Source organism: Musca autumnalis, unplaced genomic scaffold (assembly GCF_047663935.1).
Source record: "Musca autumnalis isolate F117 unplaced genomic scaffold, ASM4766393v1 scaffold_1, whole genome shotgun sequence".
Lineage (NCBI taxonomy): Eukaryota > Metazoa > Arthropoda > Insecta > Diptera > Muscidae > Musca > Musca autumnalis.
Window position 1 is genome coordinate 88,823,850 of NW_027411644.1, and position 18,843 is coordinate 88,842,692.

The window sequence follows — 18,843 nt, forward strand, 5'->3', positions numbered from 1 at the left end:
ACGGCGAGACACGTGTCTTCTCATTTTTGGTGTTCTGTCACACTGTGGAGTCAAAATATGGTTAATAAAACATGACTCAAAAAATTACACACAGTGATATCTTTTAAGGTAAGTCGATAGAATACCTTTAGTAGACAGAAGAACTTTTAAGGTCCTCTATAGTAGACAAGTTCTTATAAAGTTTTTTAATGTCTTTCCTGGTAGACAGAAAACTTTTTAAGGACTTCAATAGTAGAAAGGGGACCATTGAAGGTCTTCTTTAGTAAACAAAACATTTTAAACAAACATATTTTAAGGTATTCCCTAGTAGGCAGAATACCTTTTAAGGTCTTCTGTAGTAGACAGAATAACTTATAAGGTCTGCTATAGTAGTCAGAAAACCGTTTAAGGTATTCCCTAGTAAACAGAATACCTTTTAATGTCTCTTTAGTAGACAAAAGGACTTTTAATGTTATCTACAGTAGACATAAGTCCTTATAACGCCCTTTTAGGGTCTTCCCTAGTAGACAGAATACCTCTTAAGGGCTCCTATATTACACAGAAGAGCTTTTAAGGTCTTCCCTAGTAGACAAAAGACTTGTTTAAGCCTTCAATAGAAGAAAAGAGACCTTTCAAGGAGTTCCCTAGCCTACAGAATACATTTTAAGGTCGTCACTAGTAGACATAAGGTTTTTTAACGTCTTATTTAGTAGACAGGCGAACTTTTAAGGTCCTCTATAGTAGACGGAAGACCTTATAAGGCCCTTTAAGGGTTTTCCCAAGTAGACAGAATACGTTTTAAGGTCTTCTATAGCAGACAGAAGAACTTTTAAGGTCCTCTATATTAGACAGAAGGCCTCTTAAGGTCTTCCCTAGTAGACAGAATGCATATTAAGAACGGAAGTTCTTATAAGGCCCTTTTAGGGTCTTCCCTAGTAGACATAATAACTTTTAAGGTCCTCTATAGTAGACTGAAGTCCTTTTAGTACTAAGATCTATAGTACACAGAAGACCTTTTAAGTCTTCTTAAGTTTTTATAAATTTGTGAACTCTAAACGTAAAGTTCAAACGTTTCCCAGTTGCATGAGATATGGTTGTAGAGAATCTTCTGATAGTGTAGACATCTCAAATATGTTTGCTGATTTCTTTGAATCATCTTATTCCTCTATAGGATTTAATGGTCAATATAACTTTTCTATTGAAACATTTAATAATTTTCCCTGTATCACTTTAACTGAGAAAGAGGTTTTAGCGGCTTTAAATACATTACGTATTTCAAATAAACCTGGACCGGATGGGGTTCCCACATCCATTCTTAAATCTTGCGCGAATGAATTTTATTTACCACTTACTAGGATTTTTAACGAATCTTTACGCCAAGGATATTTTCCACTCCAGTGGCGGTCTAGCTATATTATTCCACTTCATAAGTCTGGAAATAGATCTTTGGTTGATAATTATAGATGCATAGCAAAATTAAGCGCCATTCCTAAATTATTGGAACTATTAATATCTCGCAGATTAAAACATTTCATGAAATCAATAATTTCACCTCTTCAACACGGTTTTATTCAAGGAAGATCAACAACCACAAATCTCTTAGAATTGGTTACGCATGTGCATAAGGCATTTAGTAATAAGAATCAAATTGATGTTATTTATACTGACTTTAGTAAAGCCTTCGATACGGTTGTACATAAACTGTTGCTTTACAAACTTAACGTAATGGGGTTTCCTTGCGTTTTCTTAAACTGGATATCCACCTACTTAGAAGGTCGTACACAGAATGTGTTATTTAATAGTTGTTTATCGAAAAATGTTACTGTCTCGTCTGGTGTTCCACAAGGTAGTCACTTAGGACCTCTTCTGTTCGTACTATACCTTAATGATCTCCCTTCTGTTATACGTTTTTCTATTCCATCCATCCATCAAATAATTCCATCAAATAAAAACTTCAAGCCATTCACTTCAATTACAATTTGATTTACATTCTTTAGCTAACTGGTGTGGCGTCAATGGAATGTCCTTAAATCTTAAAAAATGTAAAAAGCTTTCACTATTTAGGACTCAACATATCTGCACTGAATACCATGTTGGTTCATACAAATTAGAAAATGTTTTGTCATTCGTTGATCTTGGTGTAATATTGGATAATAAACTAAGATTTCATCTTCATATTGATTCCTGTGTTAATAAAGCCAAGTCATTATTGGGATTTATTAAGCGATGGTCCAAAGAATTTCAGGATCCTTACGTCACCAAACGTCTATTCGTTAGCTTGGTTCGTCCGGTCTTAGAATACGGCTGTATTATATGGAGTCCTTCTTATAAGTGTTATTCAGATAAAATTGAATCTGTTCAAAGTCAATTCCTTTTGTTTGCTCTCCGCGGCTTAAATTGGAATACATCTGTACCGCTCCCCCCTTATGAAAGTCGTCTTATGTTAATTGACCTGCCTACACTCGAGAGAAGACGTTTCATGTTGAAATCAATGTTTATTATAAAACTGACTCGTGGATTAATTGATTCTCCATTTTTATTAGGCGAAATAAATTTTAATTTCCCGTCTCGTTTAACTCGTAATTTTATCCCAATAAATTTGCCACTCGTTAGAACCAATTATGAAGCTAATAATCCCATGAGAGCTTTATGTGAATCCTTTAATAATATATATAATAGTATATCGTTTACTGACCCTTTAAACTTGATAAAAAATGCTATTATGCGTATGTAGTGAGTGCCAGACACGTATGCATGATTTGTGATTTAGTACTTCTTCATCTAACCTTAGTTAATTAGTTTTAGTGTATTAATACTTGTTTACTTTTACTGTATGCCGGCTGATTTAATATGTAGCCGGTCATCCCATCATTCTACTAACCCTCCATAGTCCGGTCTATGGGGTGTACGCGTTCCCTACGATATAGGGAGGTGGCCCCCTCGGTCGGGTGGGGCGGGAAAGAGTGGCGTGGGACCGAACGAAAAAAAAAAAAAAAAAAAAAAAAAAAAAAAAAAAAAGTAAACAGAAGAACTTTTAAGGTCCTCTTTAGTAGACAGATGCCCGATTGAGGTCTTCCCTAGTAAGCAGAATACCTTTCAAGGTCTGCCAGAATAAACAGAAGAACTTTTAATGTCTTCTATAATAGACAAAAGACCTTTGAAGGTATTCCCTAGTAGACAGGAGAACTTTTAAAGTCCTCTATAGTAGACGGAAGTCCTTTTGAGGCCCTTTAAGGGTCTTCCCAAGTAGACAGAATACATTTTAAGGTTTTCTATAGCAGACAGAAGATCTTTTAAGGTCGTCTACAGTAGACAGAAGGCTTTTTAGGGTGTTCCTTAGTAGACAGAATATCTTTCAAGGTCCTCTATAGTAGACAGAATAACTTTTAAGCTCCTCTATAGTAGACGGAAGTCCTTATAAGGCCCTTTTAAGGTCTTCTTTAGCACACAGAAGACCTTTTAAAGTCTTCTTTAGTAGACATAAGGCATTTTAATTTCTTCTATTGTAGACAAAAGGTCTTTGAAGGCCTTCCCTAGTAGACAGAATACAATTTAAGTTCTTCTTTAGTAGACAGAAGAACTTTTAAGGTTCTCTATAGTAGACGGAAGTGTTTATAATAACCTTTTAAGTTCTTCCCTAGTAGACAGACGAGCTTTTAACGTGTTATGTAGTAGACAGAGGACCTTCTATAGCAGACAGAAGATCTTTTAAGGTCATTTACAGTAGACAGAAGCGTTTCTTAGTAGTCAGAATACCTTTCAATCTGGGACGTACGCAGGGGGGGGGGGGCACTGGGGCCCGTGCCCCCCCCGAAATGGTTTGGTCGACTACAATTTTTTGAGCTACTTTAACAAATTATTAAGATTTTTTCTCTAAAATAATTTTTGTTTTTAAAATTTCAAATGAAAACTGATATTGTTCTGAAGGTTCTGTACTGAAAATGTACTTTGTTTGAATACTCTTTTTAGAGAAACTTCCAGTAAAACTGAATTCCTTCCTTATGCCATGCCAGTGTTTTGGAATTCTGTAATGAATATAAAGGTCTTGAGGCTTTAAACTCATTTTGTATTCAAAACATTTACAAATTCAGTATTGTGCGGATTAGAAGTACATAAAATGAAATGTCTATTGGACAATATGTACGACATATCAAGGGTTTTCCGTGGAGTATATCTCGAAAAGCAGTTAGAAAATTGTTTTACTGCCTTAATCAAAATTTTGTATTCCTAGTTTATATTAACTTGTTGCTAAACAGTGGGATAAAATAATGTAGAAAAATGTATTGTTGTGCATTATAAAGTGATAATATCTGCTATAAATAGCGTGCCCATCTGAATTTTTTCCTGTCAGTAACAAATTTGTAGCTGAAAACAACCGTAAACGAAATTAATGCTCAAACTTTCTTTATATGGTATTGTATTAAAATCTGCTGTATTGTATATTACGGTGCTCTTGAACCAGCTTTAAATGAAAGAAGCTTAGATGAGAAAATCGAAAAACAAAAAATTGCATTTTTAGGGTTTTTTAGTTTTTGACGGTTTTGCTGGGAAACCACAAGCCCCATCAAAATGGAACTAAAGAAAATGTTGTAGCAGTGAAAATTATCTACAATATTGTTCTTATATAATATTTTCGAAGTTTTTACCATTTCTGAGATATAGAAGTTCAAATTTGGACAACTCACTGACTGTATCGTCGCCTTATAAAACAATGTCAGGATTACAATTTCCCAACTTTAATTTATATATCTCAAAAATGGTACAACCGAGTAAAAAAATTACGAATCCAAATCTTGTAAAGATTTTTCACAGCTACACGATTTTCTGTAGTCCCATTTCGACAAGACTTACTGTTTTGAAGCAAATCGTGAAAACCTAACAAAAAAACCTAAAAATGTGACCTGAACTTCTATATCTCAACAAGTAAAAAAGTATCAGTCGGCTTGGCCGACAGAGATATACCCTCAGCCTATGTGAATTGAAAATTTCATCTACTGACAGCTGGAATGTATTTAAGCTGTTTTCTGAATTTTATGGCCCCGTTAGAAGGATATCGTGAATACCATTTTAGTGACATTCTATAAATATTGGGGGGTGGTACCTGAAGGAGTGGGCCGATATGGTCCATCTTCGAACTTAAACTAAGTTTGGACAAAATATTACGAAAGCCAAATTTTGGACCAAATCGGCAGATCCGTTCGAGAGTAATCTTGCGCTCCAACCACTACACACGGTGTCATAGCTGTTTTTTTGCACCTTTCAGGCTATTTTCTCAAGAAGTATGGACATGCCCCTGATGAAACTTGTACCGTCGTATGGGGCAAATCTTGAGCAAAGTCCAATCCGATTTTTTCGAGACCTACAGTAGGTTCGAATATGGATTATATCGGTTCACTCCTTCAAATACCTTCAACACAAAATTTCAATTACCCGATTTGACGGAAACAACCTAAAATTACGTACATATCAAATTCTGAAACTTATTGGCTTTACAATTTATAGAAAAAAAAAATTGGCTATGTAGCCCGTATTCGATCTGTTTATATATAAAAGTCTCAACTCACACAGGCTGAGGGTATATCTCTGTAGGCAAACCCGACTGTAACTTTTTACTTGTTTTCCAGAAAACAAAAGTTATGCATTTTCATAAGTTTGTCTCCGCTCCGTTGGAAAGTTTTTAAGGTCATCGAGTCCATAAACATCTAGTCGTACAATTAAGATAGAAATAAGCTGGAACAACAACCATTGATGTATCAGATGGAGTTTTTTGTCTTAAACTATTTTTTCAGGATTTAGCTAAAATGTTGCCGAGCGTTTTTAGAGATATTTTTCGACCATGTGTTAGGGTAGTCTCAAACAGTACTGCGAGTTGGATTCGGAGTCTATGAGTCGTAGATTGCATCGCCCGGCTTCTGATATTTTTTTTTTCTTTTTTTTAATGTAATTTTCTGAATTATTAGTTGGCTTTTACGGACTCTATCACTTCTGGTAAAATAGTAAAGTTTTGGTGTTTTTATGCACTAAAGAATATGATTTTCTTACAATAATACAAAACTTTTTTAATGGCACTGAACTTAGTGTGTGATAAAGAAGAAACGGCGTTATGTTCAGATCGAACTGTTTATATCCTCCAAACAATGTATATATCTATTCGAAATATTCGCGAATGCAATCCCTGCGTTCGAACGTGGATCTATTTTCACCACTTTTTGCATGGAAGTTCTCCCAACAAAATGATTTCCAAAATCCATATTACTGACGATATTTTTAAAAACTATGCTAATAGCCTCGAATATAGAAAATGTTTCGAAAGCTATTCGCTGCGGGATTTAGAACCCAAAATGCCAAATAAGAGCTAATGTGGTTGAAAATTCTGGGATACACCAAAACGTACATCTATATGGGCAATATTAATTTGAAAGATTTTTTAGTTATTGCTTAATTTCTGTTGGAGAATTTGGTTAAAAACTTTTGTGAGGAGACTATGCCGAACGTGGTCTGATATGGTTCATCAAAGGACTAATATATTATAATCAGTTCCAAATTTCAATCTTGTATCTAAAATATTGTGATCTCTCTCTTTTGAATGTATATACTTTGTGGCAATATTGAATATACATAAAATCAATTAAAACCCCTTTAAAATAGCTTTACGTAACGATACACAACATTTTTAATTTTCATGATTTTTGGACAAGTTGGGCCCCCCCCCCCGAAATGAAATCCTGCGTACGTCCCTGCCTTTCAAGGTCCTCTATAGTAGAAAAAATAACTTGTAAGCTCCTCTATAGTAGACGGAAGTACTTATAAGTCCCTTTTAAAGTCTTTTTTAGCATACATAAGACCTTCTTTAGTAGACCTAAAGCATTTTAATTCTTCTATTGTAGACAAAAGGTCTTTTAAGCAGGGCTCGGAGTCGGAGTCTGGAGTCGGAGTCTAGCAAATTTTGCTGGAGTCGGAGTCTGGAGTCGTGAAAAAAAGCTCGACTCCGACTCCGGGCAAAATGTTTTTTTCTACATTTATCAAAAGAGTTTTTATTTTTTTATGATAGAGAGATTAACTTTATTAAAATTTTGATAAATCGTTTATTCATTTTATAGGAAATCTATGAGTAAACTTGTAAGCAAAGGATTTATTATATTTAGTAATGTTCCATGACAATAGAATTATAATTGCATATTTCAATATGAATCGATTTCTTAATATACCATCACATTTATGACAAAACGTATATGAGGAAAAGTCAAAATTTTTTAGTTTCCATGAAGCCAAGGTTTGCACTATTATAATACGCGAACTATTGTAGTTTACCAGTAACTATGACTTTTGCCGGATTAATTTAGATGTTTTTGTACAAAGCTCAAAAATTTAGCAAAAAAATTTAATTTACGTGGTAGTTACGACCGCGTAAAGGAAAAACATAGGTAAAAACACGTTGAAGCTAAACAGGTTTTTTACATTGCTATTCGATTTCTGATTAAACCATTCAAATGACATCTGTCCAAAGCAAAAGTAGGAGAATACAAAATGAAGATGACGCTTCTAATGCATCACTTTCCAAAATTTCCACTGCATCCACCTTTTATGGATGCTGACATTTTGAAGCCGGATTTCCGGTGTTTTTGTATTTTTTATGTAACTGGGACGCGCATTCGGATATTTCGAAAAAACAATTATAGGATTAAAGAACTCGCGATTTCGCATTATCTGATATACATATTGAGTATGTAGTCCACACAGCAGCAGAGTAATCTACTGCCAAAGGCCAAAATTTAGTGCGATATTTTTTCTAAAAAACCTATTTTTTGGGTACAGTATTTACAATATCGTTTTGAGTGTGCTGGTACCCCGCGATATTTTAGTTTTTCGACGATCCGGATCATATGAATCACAAATCGTAAAAATCCATCTTCTAGAACGGCGGAAATGGCTACTGCAAAAATTGAAAAATTTGCGAAAAATGTTTTTCAAAATATCGCTGACTAATTCGCGCTTTATGTGGATCGTTTCCATTTCAATGAAGAAAGTGAATCATCACTCGCGTTTGTGCGAAAACAGCGGTTTGAACAATTTAGTGGCAAATCAGCTGTATCCGATTTATCCAAAAAATACTGTGTGATGCTACATCCACGGTTCTTGATGGATTTTATTGAAATATGTTTAGATCGATGTATTTTTTCGCGGTTGATAGTGAAATCGGATGCGCATAAAAAGTGTGTTTGTTGCACATTAAACTGCAGACGATGCTACATCTTAGCGGCCAAAGTAAATCCTGGCAAATGTGTACAAATTAAAAGAGAAGAATTCGCTGTATTGGTAAACCGCATGCGCATCAAGTGATTTTGAGGATTTCGCGATTTACACGCATTTCAAAATGAACATTACCCGATACAATTTTATTTCAAGATTATACCCCATTTAAAGGAACCCAACATTTATTTGAAAGATATCCATATCTTCTGCTAGATGTTAGCGTGTTTTCGAGAAGTGATTAGAATAAAAAATGTGATTTATTGCGTGAAATTTAACTAAAATAGAAGAAAAACTCCGACCTATTTTTCTTACATTTTGTTCAACTAACTCACAAAATAAATTTTAATAAATATTTTCTCTTACAAAAATTTTATAAATTTCCTCAATATATTTTTTGTTTTTTGCTATAATATGCAAACCGCTAAACGGATTTGTATAGTTTTGGTTTCATTTGAATCTTCGCGATGTTTAGATTACGTACATATGTTTTATATATTTTTCAGATGCATAGACAGCTTGAATTTTATTAGAACAAGTTGTAAAATTTACAACTTTTTCACTAAAGTTGTGGGACCTCAGTAAACATATAGTATGTAGGGAGCCCCTAATTAAGAGAGTTTCTCAATATAATGTGGAAAAAGTATTATGTATAAGTTTATTTTGTCCACAATTAAGGGGTTATGGTCACTTATTGTGCACGAAAAATGAAATTTTTCATGAATTTTCACAAGTAATCTACCAATTTTTTTCCAAAAGATATTGTTTTCATCTGATTTATAATACCTTGAGCTACTTTCAGATTTTTTTTTTTGAAAAATATTGCACTGTTTTCTGACAAATGGCCACCTACGAAACACTGTTTTTACTAAAGCAGTTTGCGGTGACCACTGTAGCTCGAAAACGAATAAACCGATCAGCATATGTTTTTGTGGGATCATTAAGAACATAATAATCGTGTACTTAAGCGAAACGAATTAAAAAATATGCATTTAAAAAAATGTGAACTGTAGAAGTCAAAATTTCAATTTTCCTAAAAAAGTTGAGAGTTTTTTCGCCATAAATCCGTCAAAATTTTTTTTAAAAAGTCTCTTGCTTAAGTACAATCTTTTAATACGTATAATAATCCCAAAATGCTATTTTGAGAAAACCGTGTTTCAAACTTCGATGTTACATACAAATCACAATGAATTTTCTCTTTCTAACGCTCATATCTCAGCTTATTTTTATCCGTTCGACATATTCTATTCTACATGTACTTTAAAATGAGTCAGCAAAAAATTATCGCTTTCGTAAAATCTGTAAGTAACAAATTACTGTTGGCATACCCATCTTCATATTTCGACAAAATAAAAAGAAAAAGATATGTGACCCGTCCGTACAAAAAAATTTTAATCAAACTCGTCAGTTCTACTTGTTTTTGTTTTAAATTGATAATCTGAGGGTATACTCGTACATATATTTCGGCAAAATCTACTGAAACTTTCTAAATTCTTTCTGTTGTTTTTGTTCTTTTTGATATAAGATACAGCAGATTCAATACGGAACATCAATTTTACATCGCATTGCATTACAAATTGTCTTAGAGAAAAGAACAGATAAGCATATATGGTCCTAGTATAGGAAAAGTTGAAAAATTTAGCAAATTTTATTAATTTTTAGTGGTATAGGAAATTACCCTCGGAGTCGACTCCGGAGTCGGAGTCGTGAAAAAAAACTGGCCTGGAGTCGGAGTCGGAGTCGAAGGAAAAATGGCTCGACTCCGAAACCCTGCTTTTAAGGTCTTCCCTAGTAGAAGAAGAACTTTTAAAGTCTTTATAAGGACCTTTAAGGTCTTTCCTAGTAGACAGAAGACCTTTTAAGGTCTTCTATAATAGACCGAAGAACTTTTAAGGTTTTCTTTAGTAGACAGAATACATTCTTAGGCCTTCCCTAGTAGAAAGAATACCTTTTAAGGTCTTCTTTAGTAGACAGAAGAACTTTTAAGGTCCTCTATAGTAGACGGAAGTTATTTTGAGGCCCTTTAAAGGTCTTGCCAAGTAGAGAGAATACCTTTTAATAATTAGTCTTGGGCAATCTCGTTCATTGAGCGGATCGATCTTTTTCATTCCGTTCACCAAAAAGATCCGGGTCGTTTACTTCGTTCGTTGGCTCTTTTTCGTTCAACAATACATTTGACTGTATTATTTTGAAGTCGTTCGTTCTCTGCTGCATATGACTCCCTCGCTCTTTTGAAAATGTTCGTTCACGAATGACAAAACTGTTTCTTGCTTGTTTGTGTGCTAATGGGGGTGGTTTTGTTTCTGAACGTAGTGGTGGTGGTTTTGATATGAAAGAACCAGATGAACGAATGATGCAATAGAAAGATATGACCGAGATGTGCTACTGAATGAGGTGAGTTACTGAGCGAGAGTAGCTCTCTGAATCATTGTTTGTTTTGTGTGGAAATTTGTGCTGTTTCCGCTAACGCAGCGTTTGTTTAGAGTTTGACTGCAAAACCAATGCTGCTAATTTTGTAAGCAGCAATGACTCGTCCATCGGGGATCGAAATGAACGATATAAAAGAATGAGCTGGATACGGATCCGTTCATTCTTTTCACGGAATCGTTCCTTTGAGCCGGTTCGTTCATGAACGACGCAACTCTATTAATAATACTTTTCAAGGTCCTCTATAGTAGACAGAAGAAGTTTTAAGGTCCTCTATAGTAGACGGAAGTCTTTTTAAAGATCTTTTAAGGTCTTCCCTAGTAGAAGACCCTTTAAGGTCTTCTATAATAGACCGAAGAACTTTTAAAGTTTTCTCTAGTAGACAGAAGACCTTTTAAGGTTTTCTCCAGTAGACAGAAGATATTTTCAAATTTTCTATTATAGCCAAAAGGTATTTTAAGGTATTCTCTAGTAGACAGAAAACCTTCTAAGGTCTTGTCTATTAGACAGAATCTATAATGCTGCTGAAAGTCCTGGCGAAGATGAACATGGATGTTAAAATGGACAAGTGTTCCGCAATCGCCATTGAGCAATCCAAAAACAGCAGCATGGGTCTAGTCCTCTCGATAACAGAGGCTGGAGTGGAGGCACTGGAAAGCAAAATGTTCTTTGGGACTAGGAAAGATAAAGTTAAAATACTACGCCCGCATTACCCGACGTAGGTGAAGTCGAAAATGGCAGAAAGCTGCTGGAAAACATGCAGCTTGAGGGGAACCCAATCGCACGACGGCTGGTTCTATGCAACGAATTGACTGACCAATGACTGAAGAATCTTCGACCAGGGGCCGTCCTCTCAACAATTATGTATGCGTTTGTGTTTTTTTCACCTTGGGGCCGCGCCGTGATAGAGATGAACCCCGTGATAGAGATGAACCCCGGGCCAGTATGGATTTGTTCCGTTTGTCTTATCCGCATCCACCACATGTCCACAATTATGAGATATAATGGACATAGGGAATTGGGTGCACTTCCGAGGGTGCTGTGGCCTTAGCCGCACCCAGAATTACTGCGATAGGTACATATGTAGCTGTTTGCTGCGCCAGAACATCTCCCAGTGTGTCTCCAACTCCGTCGTCTGACTCTTTGTCGTCGTCGGAATACGAGATGTCATCTCCTTTGAACGCCGCACTTTTACCAATCATTGGAAAGCTAATTGGCCTTGTTTTAGAGAGTTCACTAATCACCGCTTCAAAGATCTGTCGAACTTTTCTGATGTTCGGGTAGCAGAGAGAACGTTTCGAGACATCATCACTGTTGCAGCCGATCGCCATGTAGCTGCTAGTCGAATAGCCCAAGTGAGAACAAACTTCCCGGCAGAGGCGACGGGACTAGCAAATGAGCGTGATGAGCTTCGTCGTGCCAACACTAGTGACCCCAGAGTCAGGGAGCTGAGACTGGAAGTTAACAGCTTGATCGGTGAGCATAAGCGGAACAAGTGGTTAAATCATCTGAAGAGTTGCAACATTGGAGCCCGAACAAGTGAATTGTGGACAACGGAGAGACGGAAGATAGGATCTTAATCACGTTTGGCGACGTTACGCTGAGTGATCTGAAGAGGTGTGCAAGCTATTGACAGGGCGAAGAGAAGAGTTAGAAACAGCTATCCAGTTGTTTCTTATCAGCATGGGTTCCGTAAGCAGCACATAACTACAACAAAGCTTCACGCCATCTCCACACATATTAGTCGAGGACTCAACCAGAGCAAGTCGTGCGATAGAACAGTGATGGTGGCGTTTGACTTATCAAAAGCCTTTGACAGTATCAAGCACTCCACGCTGTTTGAGGAAATCGAGCAGACTACCCTCCGGACAAGTGGATGGATAATCAATTATATGTGTGGACGCTAGTTGTCAGGAACAATAAGCCCAAGTTCTGTAGAGTTAAACAGGGAGTTAACCAAGGTGGGGTGATATCTCCGAAACTGTTTAAACTCTACCTCTCCTGTATTCCGTCCCCTCCAGACAGCAGTGAGATCGTAACGTATGCGGATAATTGTACGATCTTGGCTTCAGGTAACTTCCCTGATGTCATTTGTGGAAGGCTGAACTCCTATTTGACTGATCATACCACCTTTTTCCACGCGAATGCCAAATATCCGTCACTAAATCTACGCCTCTCTGTTCATCACATGAACGGCAGATTTGAGAACAGAGTTGAATGTCATTGCCGATAGTAGCGGAATTCCGATCACAAACTACCCAAAATTCTAGGGGTTACATTATCAGAATTCCGACCACAATCTACCCCAATATTCTATGGGTTATATTCGAGAGTATGTTCATGTCGTCCGTGCATGCCACATCTATCGGAGACAAGCTGAGATGTAGGAACAGATCCTCAAGTCCCCAGCCGGCAGCACTTGGGGTGCAGATAAAGAAGCCTTGTTTACCACATATAACGCGATAAGTCGGTCTGTTGTAAGTTATGCGCCGCCATTGTTGTCCGCGAATATAAATGCAACTCGATGGAAAAAATATTCAAACCTGTCGGAACACTGTCATGTCTTTAATGGACCATCTACATGAAGAGACAAAGATTCTTCCAGTACAACAACACAATGACATGCTTTCGTTGCATTACCTGTTCGGGTGTTACCGTGAGAGCCATCCTAATCAGGATAGTATCCCCCACCCAAGCATGTCAGGAGGGATCTTCATGATCTAAACAACCATCGTGTGAATGCTGTCCTCGGAGAACATACCCCGGCCGCGACAAACCGGAAATTCCACACCCTCCAGACGGCATAGGGATCGTGATGTATGCGGATGATTGTACGATCTTGGCGACAGGTGCTTTCGTTCATGATATATGTGATAGGTTAAATGTCTACATAGCTGACCTAGTGCAGTTCTTCCATCTGAGGAATATGAAAACATCCGCCGCTAAATCCACTGCCACACTGTTCACCACATGGAAATGAGCCTTCCACCGAACATATTGGTCGATGGGGCACTGATTCCGGCCACTAACTACCCCAAAAATATTGGGTGTAACGTTCGATAGCATGTTTAAGTCATCCGCGCATGCCACAGTTATTTGTGATAAGATCAGAGGTAGGAACAAGGTGCTCTAGTCGCTGGCCGGCAGCACTTGGGAAGCTGACAAAGAAACCTTGTTGACCACCTACAATGCAATAGGCCGGTCTGTGGTAAGCTATGCGGCGCCAGCGTGGTCTGCAAAGGTTAGCACTACGTATTGAAAGAAGATTCAAACCTGCCAGATTTCTGCCCTGAGCACTGCAACAGAGTGCCTCCTCATGACACCAGTGGACCATCTTCATGAGAAGACGAAAATTTTACCGGTGCGTCAACACAATAAGATGTTGTCGATGCAGTACCTGCTTGGGGGTTATTGCAGTGAGCATCCCTGTCACGATTTAATGGACAGGATTCATTCACACTGATATGGTGGCGCAGGCAGTACAGAGATACAGTGTGAATGCCATACTTGGAGACCACCCACCATCCACCGCAGCAGAAGAACGCCAACTGCCAAGGCAAACACGAGTGCCTTTAGCCCAGTTAAGATCCGGACGATGCAGCTGCCTCAATTCATATTGGGCCCGAATTGACGCCTCGATACCCAACACATGCCCACCATGTGGACTGGGACCACACGATACACCACATTTGTTTAGCTGCCCAGCTAACCCCACTCACCTGGCTCCTGATTCCTTATGGACGCAACCAGTCCAGGTGGCAGAATTCTTGAGTCTGGATACAGAGGAACCAGAACCTGATAACTGAAATAATACACGAACGAACATATTTGCGTTGCTATAACAACAACAACCGGAGTAGTTTTGGCTCCTATAGGGCCAGGATCGATGACACCGTGCAAAATCTGTCCAACATGCGACACATGCTCGCAAGACTCACTTCACCTTATCAACTGACCTGCCAAGCCTACTCAACTAACTCCAGTAGATCTGTGATTACATCCCATCGAAACAGCCACATTCCTAGAACTGGAGATTGGCCCAGAGCCAGATTAAGCAGGAATACTTTTACAACAACCTCACTGGACATGGAGGACTTATTGTGATACTGTGCGTAGTGCTAATGGTACAAGGTTGAGTTTTCCTCGTCATATCTGGCAGTAAGAGGGCTCCAAAATCTTCGACAGTGGTAACAAGAGGGATGTCGATCTGTCGGACTCTCCGCGACTAGCTGATTTGTCGGGTTTCTGCAATGTGATGATTCTAACTCTCTTCTATACCTCTGGGATCAGTGACGGGTTTATTTACAGCGTCAGGGCCTAAGTGCTTTAAGCATCGAGATGGCGCCCGACCCTAAAGCTTTAGATGCCTTAGCCTTGCTTATTACAACACTTATGTCCTTATTGATTTTCTTCATTCTTTTGGGGAATGCTCTTCGAGACAAGGATACTGTCAGTGCAGTAACATAATGTGTTGCTCACTCGACAGTTCCTGTTGGCATGCGGCGAGAATAATGTCAGGTTTTAATATTACGTTTTCTTAAGGTCCAATCTGGATGTAGAGAAACTTGCGAGTAAATGAATTTGTGAAAGAGGTTAGGACATGAGGTTAGGATTGTGGTATAATTCAGCTTCGATGTATAAAGTAAGGTCATGTAAGGACAAAAATAAAGTCTAAATTTATTACCATATTTGCGTCCTCTTCGGAATGAGGTTTATTTTGTGCATTCTTAAGTTTAAAAAATACAGAAATAGAAAGAAGTAAAATTTACAACAACAATGCATAAAGGTTAGTAACAAAAACAACAACAAAAAACATATAGCATGCCCATGCCCAAGAACACTCAAACTTCTTAAAGGAAATCTCCCCCACCATTCACTTACCAATTGAACTTTTTTCGAGATACCCGGTGTACTGGGTGCCCGCTGGACAGTCGGTGTACCCGGTGTCATGTCACCCGTACTGGCTGCAGCTGAAACCGAACCTGGCTCCAGGCCATCACCCGATGGCTGAACATCTTGTAAGGTGGTTGATTTTTTGAAAATTGTTTCGAAAGCATTGCGGATACGTTGTTCGGCACCGGTGATTGTGGAATATGGCGTTATGCTAGGACTATTCAATGAGGTAGGTGTAAAAGCTTTAAGATTAAATGAGTTTGTCTTTTTGAGAATGGATTTACGCGGTTGCAGCGTATTGTTGAGGGTTTCCTGTTTCTTTTTGGGTGGTAACATTTCATCGTTGGCAATTTGCCGTAGGCTTAAGATGTCTGGGGCGGGTAAGACCTCAAACCGTGAGGGGCGACGCATACGCTGTTCTGCCTCTTGCTTCTTCCGCTCCTCCTCACGTATGCGCTCTTCGGCTTCTTTCTTCCATTTCTGGGCAACTTCCATGCGCTTCTCACGACCGATGTGTTTCTCTATCATTTTGATAAGTTCGTAACGTTGCACCGAACCCAATAGGATCATATTTTCCGGACTATCCACCAGGGGCAGGGAACGCAAAGTCTTATTACTTTTCAACACTTCTTTGAGTCGCTGATAGGTGATGCCTTGCCAAATGTATTTGACATCGCGTACCATAAAGTCCTCCACATAGATGCTATACATACCCGAACTCGAGGGCAACAAGTCGGGCAGATATGGCAACTTTTTGATAAGTATAATACTATCATACATAGAGGGCTGCAGCAGGGCTGCTATGGCATTTGCAATCAGTACAGCTATCATCACCGGCACCACATGAGTAATTTGGCCAGTCATTTCGAAGACAATCACTGCCACCGAGACGGTATGGGTGACAGCTCCCGAAAATGCAGCAGCCCCGACAACAGCATAACCTCCGGGATTAATGGGTGACAAACGACCACCATAGCGTACACCATTGGGGAACCACAAATGCATGCTTTCACCTATCAAACGGCCCAAACCGGCACCAATTTTAAAGACGGGTATGAAAATACCCGATGGTACAGGTATGGTGGAGGCAATAATCGAGAAGACGAACTGTAACAAAGAAAGACTGATTAAATTTCCGAATGCTAACCTCAGAGTTGACCAAACTTACTGTAAATATTACATAACAGGTCAAATTGATGAAAACATTCGTATAGGGCGTCACCCAATGGGTAACAATGGCTGCTTGTTCCACGGTCAAATCATCCCGGGACCATGTAAAGTTGCTAAACAGTTGCGAGACTTGTTCGTGAGTTCCCAATTCACCGGCGATGAATTGCCCCGTACCCAAGGGGAAGGAAATTGTCGATACCAACAAAGCCAAGAAACCGGGATACAGGAAACGACTGGAAAGAAAAAGTTACCGTGGTTAAGGTTGACCCATAAATGCAAAATAAATTACTTACTTCTTTTGCAGGAATTTATTCATTTTCTTATTCGAACGCATAAACAGAACGTATCTTCGATGTACCCAGACATAAGCGGCTCCGCCAAGACCACAAACTACACTGAAAGGTAAAAAAGAAGAAGTAATGATAATGACTTCCGTTAATATAGAACATTACCCACAGTTTCCCATAAGCAAACTTCCATAGGAAAACTTCAATTCAGACCTACTGAATGGACCTTTCCCATAGGTAAACTTCAATTCAGCCCGATCGAATTGAGTTTCCCCATAGGCAAATTTCAATTCATCCTGGCTGAATAGAGTTTGCAATAGGTAAACTTTAATTTAGCCTAGCTGAATAGATTTTGCCATAGGTAAACTTTAATTCAGCCTGGCTGAATAGAGTTTGCCATAGGAAAACTTTAATTCAGCCTGGCTGAATAAGGTTTTCCATAGGAAAACTTTAATTCAGCCTAGCTGAATAAGGTTTTCCATAGGAAAACTTTAATTCAGCCTAGCTGAATAAGGTTTTCCATAGGAAAACTTTAATTCAGCCTGGCTGAATAAGGTTTTCCATAGGAAAACTTTAATTCAGCATGGTTGAATAAGGTTTTCCATAGGAAAACTTTAATTCAGCCTGGCTGAATAAGGTTTTCCATAGGAAAACTTTAATTCAGCCTGGCTGAATAAGGTTTTCCATAGGAAAACTTTAATTCAGCCCGGCTGAATAAGGTTTTCCATAGGAAAACTTTAATTCAGCCCGGCTGAATAAGGTTTTCCATAGGAAAACTTTAATTCAGCCTTGCTGAATAAGGTTTTCCATAGGAAAACTTTAATTCAGCCTGGCTGAATAAGGTCTTCCATAGGAAAACTTTAATTCAGCCTGGCTGAATAAGGTCTTCCATAGGAAAACTTTAATTCAGCCTGGCTGAATAAGGTCTTCCATAGGAAAACTTTAATTCAGCCTGGCTGAATAAGGTCTTCCATAGGAAAACTTTAATTCAGCCTGGCTGAATAAGGTTTTCCATAGGAAAACTTTAATTCAGCCTGGCTGAATAAGGTTTTCCATAGGAAAACTTTAATTCAGCCTGGCTGAATAAGGTTTTCCATAGGAAAACTTTAATTCAGCCTGGCTGAATAAGGTTTTCCATAGGAAAACTTTAATTCAGCCTGGCTGAATAAGGTTTTCCATAGGAAAACTTTAATTCAGCCTGGCTGAATAAGGTTTTCCATAGGAAAACTTTAATTCAGCCTGGCTGAATAAGGTTTTCCATGGGAAAACTTTAATTCAGCCTGGCTGAATAAGGTTTTCCATAGGAAAACTTTAATTCAGCCTGGCTGAATAAGGTTTTCCATAGGAAAACTTTAATTCAGCCTGGCTGAATAAGGTTTTCCATAGGAAAACTTTAATTCAGCCTGGCTGAATAAGGTTTTCCATAGGAAAACTTTAATTCAGCCTGGCTGAATAAGGTTTTCCATAGGAAAACTTTAATTCAGCCTGGCTGAATAAGGTTTTCCATAGGAAAACTTTAATTCAGCCTGGCTGAATAAGGTTTTCCATAGGAAAACTTTAATTCAGCCTGGCTGAATAAGGTTTTCCATAGGAAAACTTTAATTCAGCCTGGCTGAATAAGGTTTTCCATAGGAAAACTTTAATTCAGCCTGGCTGAATAAGGTTTTCCATAGGAAAACTTTAATTCAGCCTGGCTGAATAAGGTTTTCCATAGGAAAACTTTAATTCAGCCTGGCTGAATAAGGTTTTCCCCAGGACAACTTTAATTCAGCATGGCTGAATAAGGTTTTCCATAGGAAAACTTTAATTCAACCTGGCTGAATAAGGTTTTCCATAG

The 18,843-nt window shown here is 38.2% G+C and overlaps 1 protein-coding gene across 16 annotated transcripts in view; it reads right to left on the minus strand.

The window, feature by feature from the left end:
- Positions 1–18,843, minus strand: part of ClC-a (chloride channel protein 2) — a 194,018-nt gene that overhangs the window by 12,998 nt on the left and 162,177 nt on the right. For 8 of the 16 annotated variants that reach the window (XM_073984464.1, XM_073984456.1, XM_073984481.1 and 5 more), the window contains 4 exons: positions 17,013–17,114; positions 16,718–16,952; positions 15,538–16,656; positions 15,341–15,382 (listed from right to left, as the gene is read on the minus strand). In XM_073984464.1, the coding sequence (XP_073840565.1) occupies positions 15,341–15,382; positions 15,538–16,656; positions 16,718–16,952; positions 17,013–17,114 (1,498 nt within the window). The remainder of the gene's footprint in view (positions 1–15,340; positions 15,383–15,537; positions 16,657–16,717; positions 16,953–17,012; positions 17,115–18,843) is intronic. The other 8 variants (XM_073984558.1, XM_073984547.1, XM_073984569.1 and 5 more) reach the window with 1 other exon arrangement.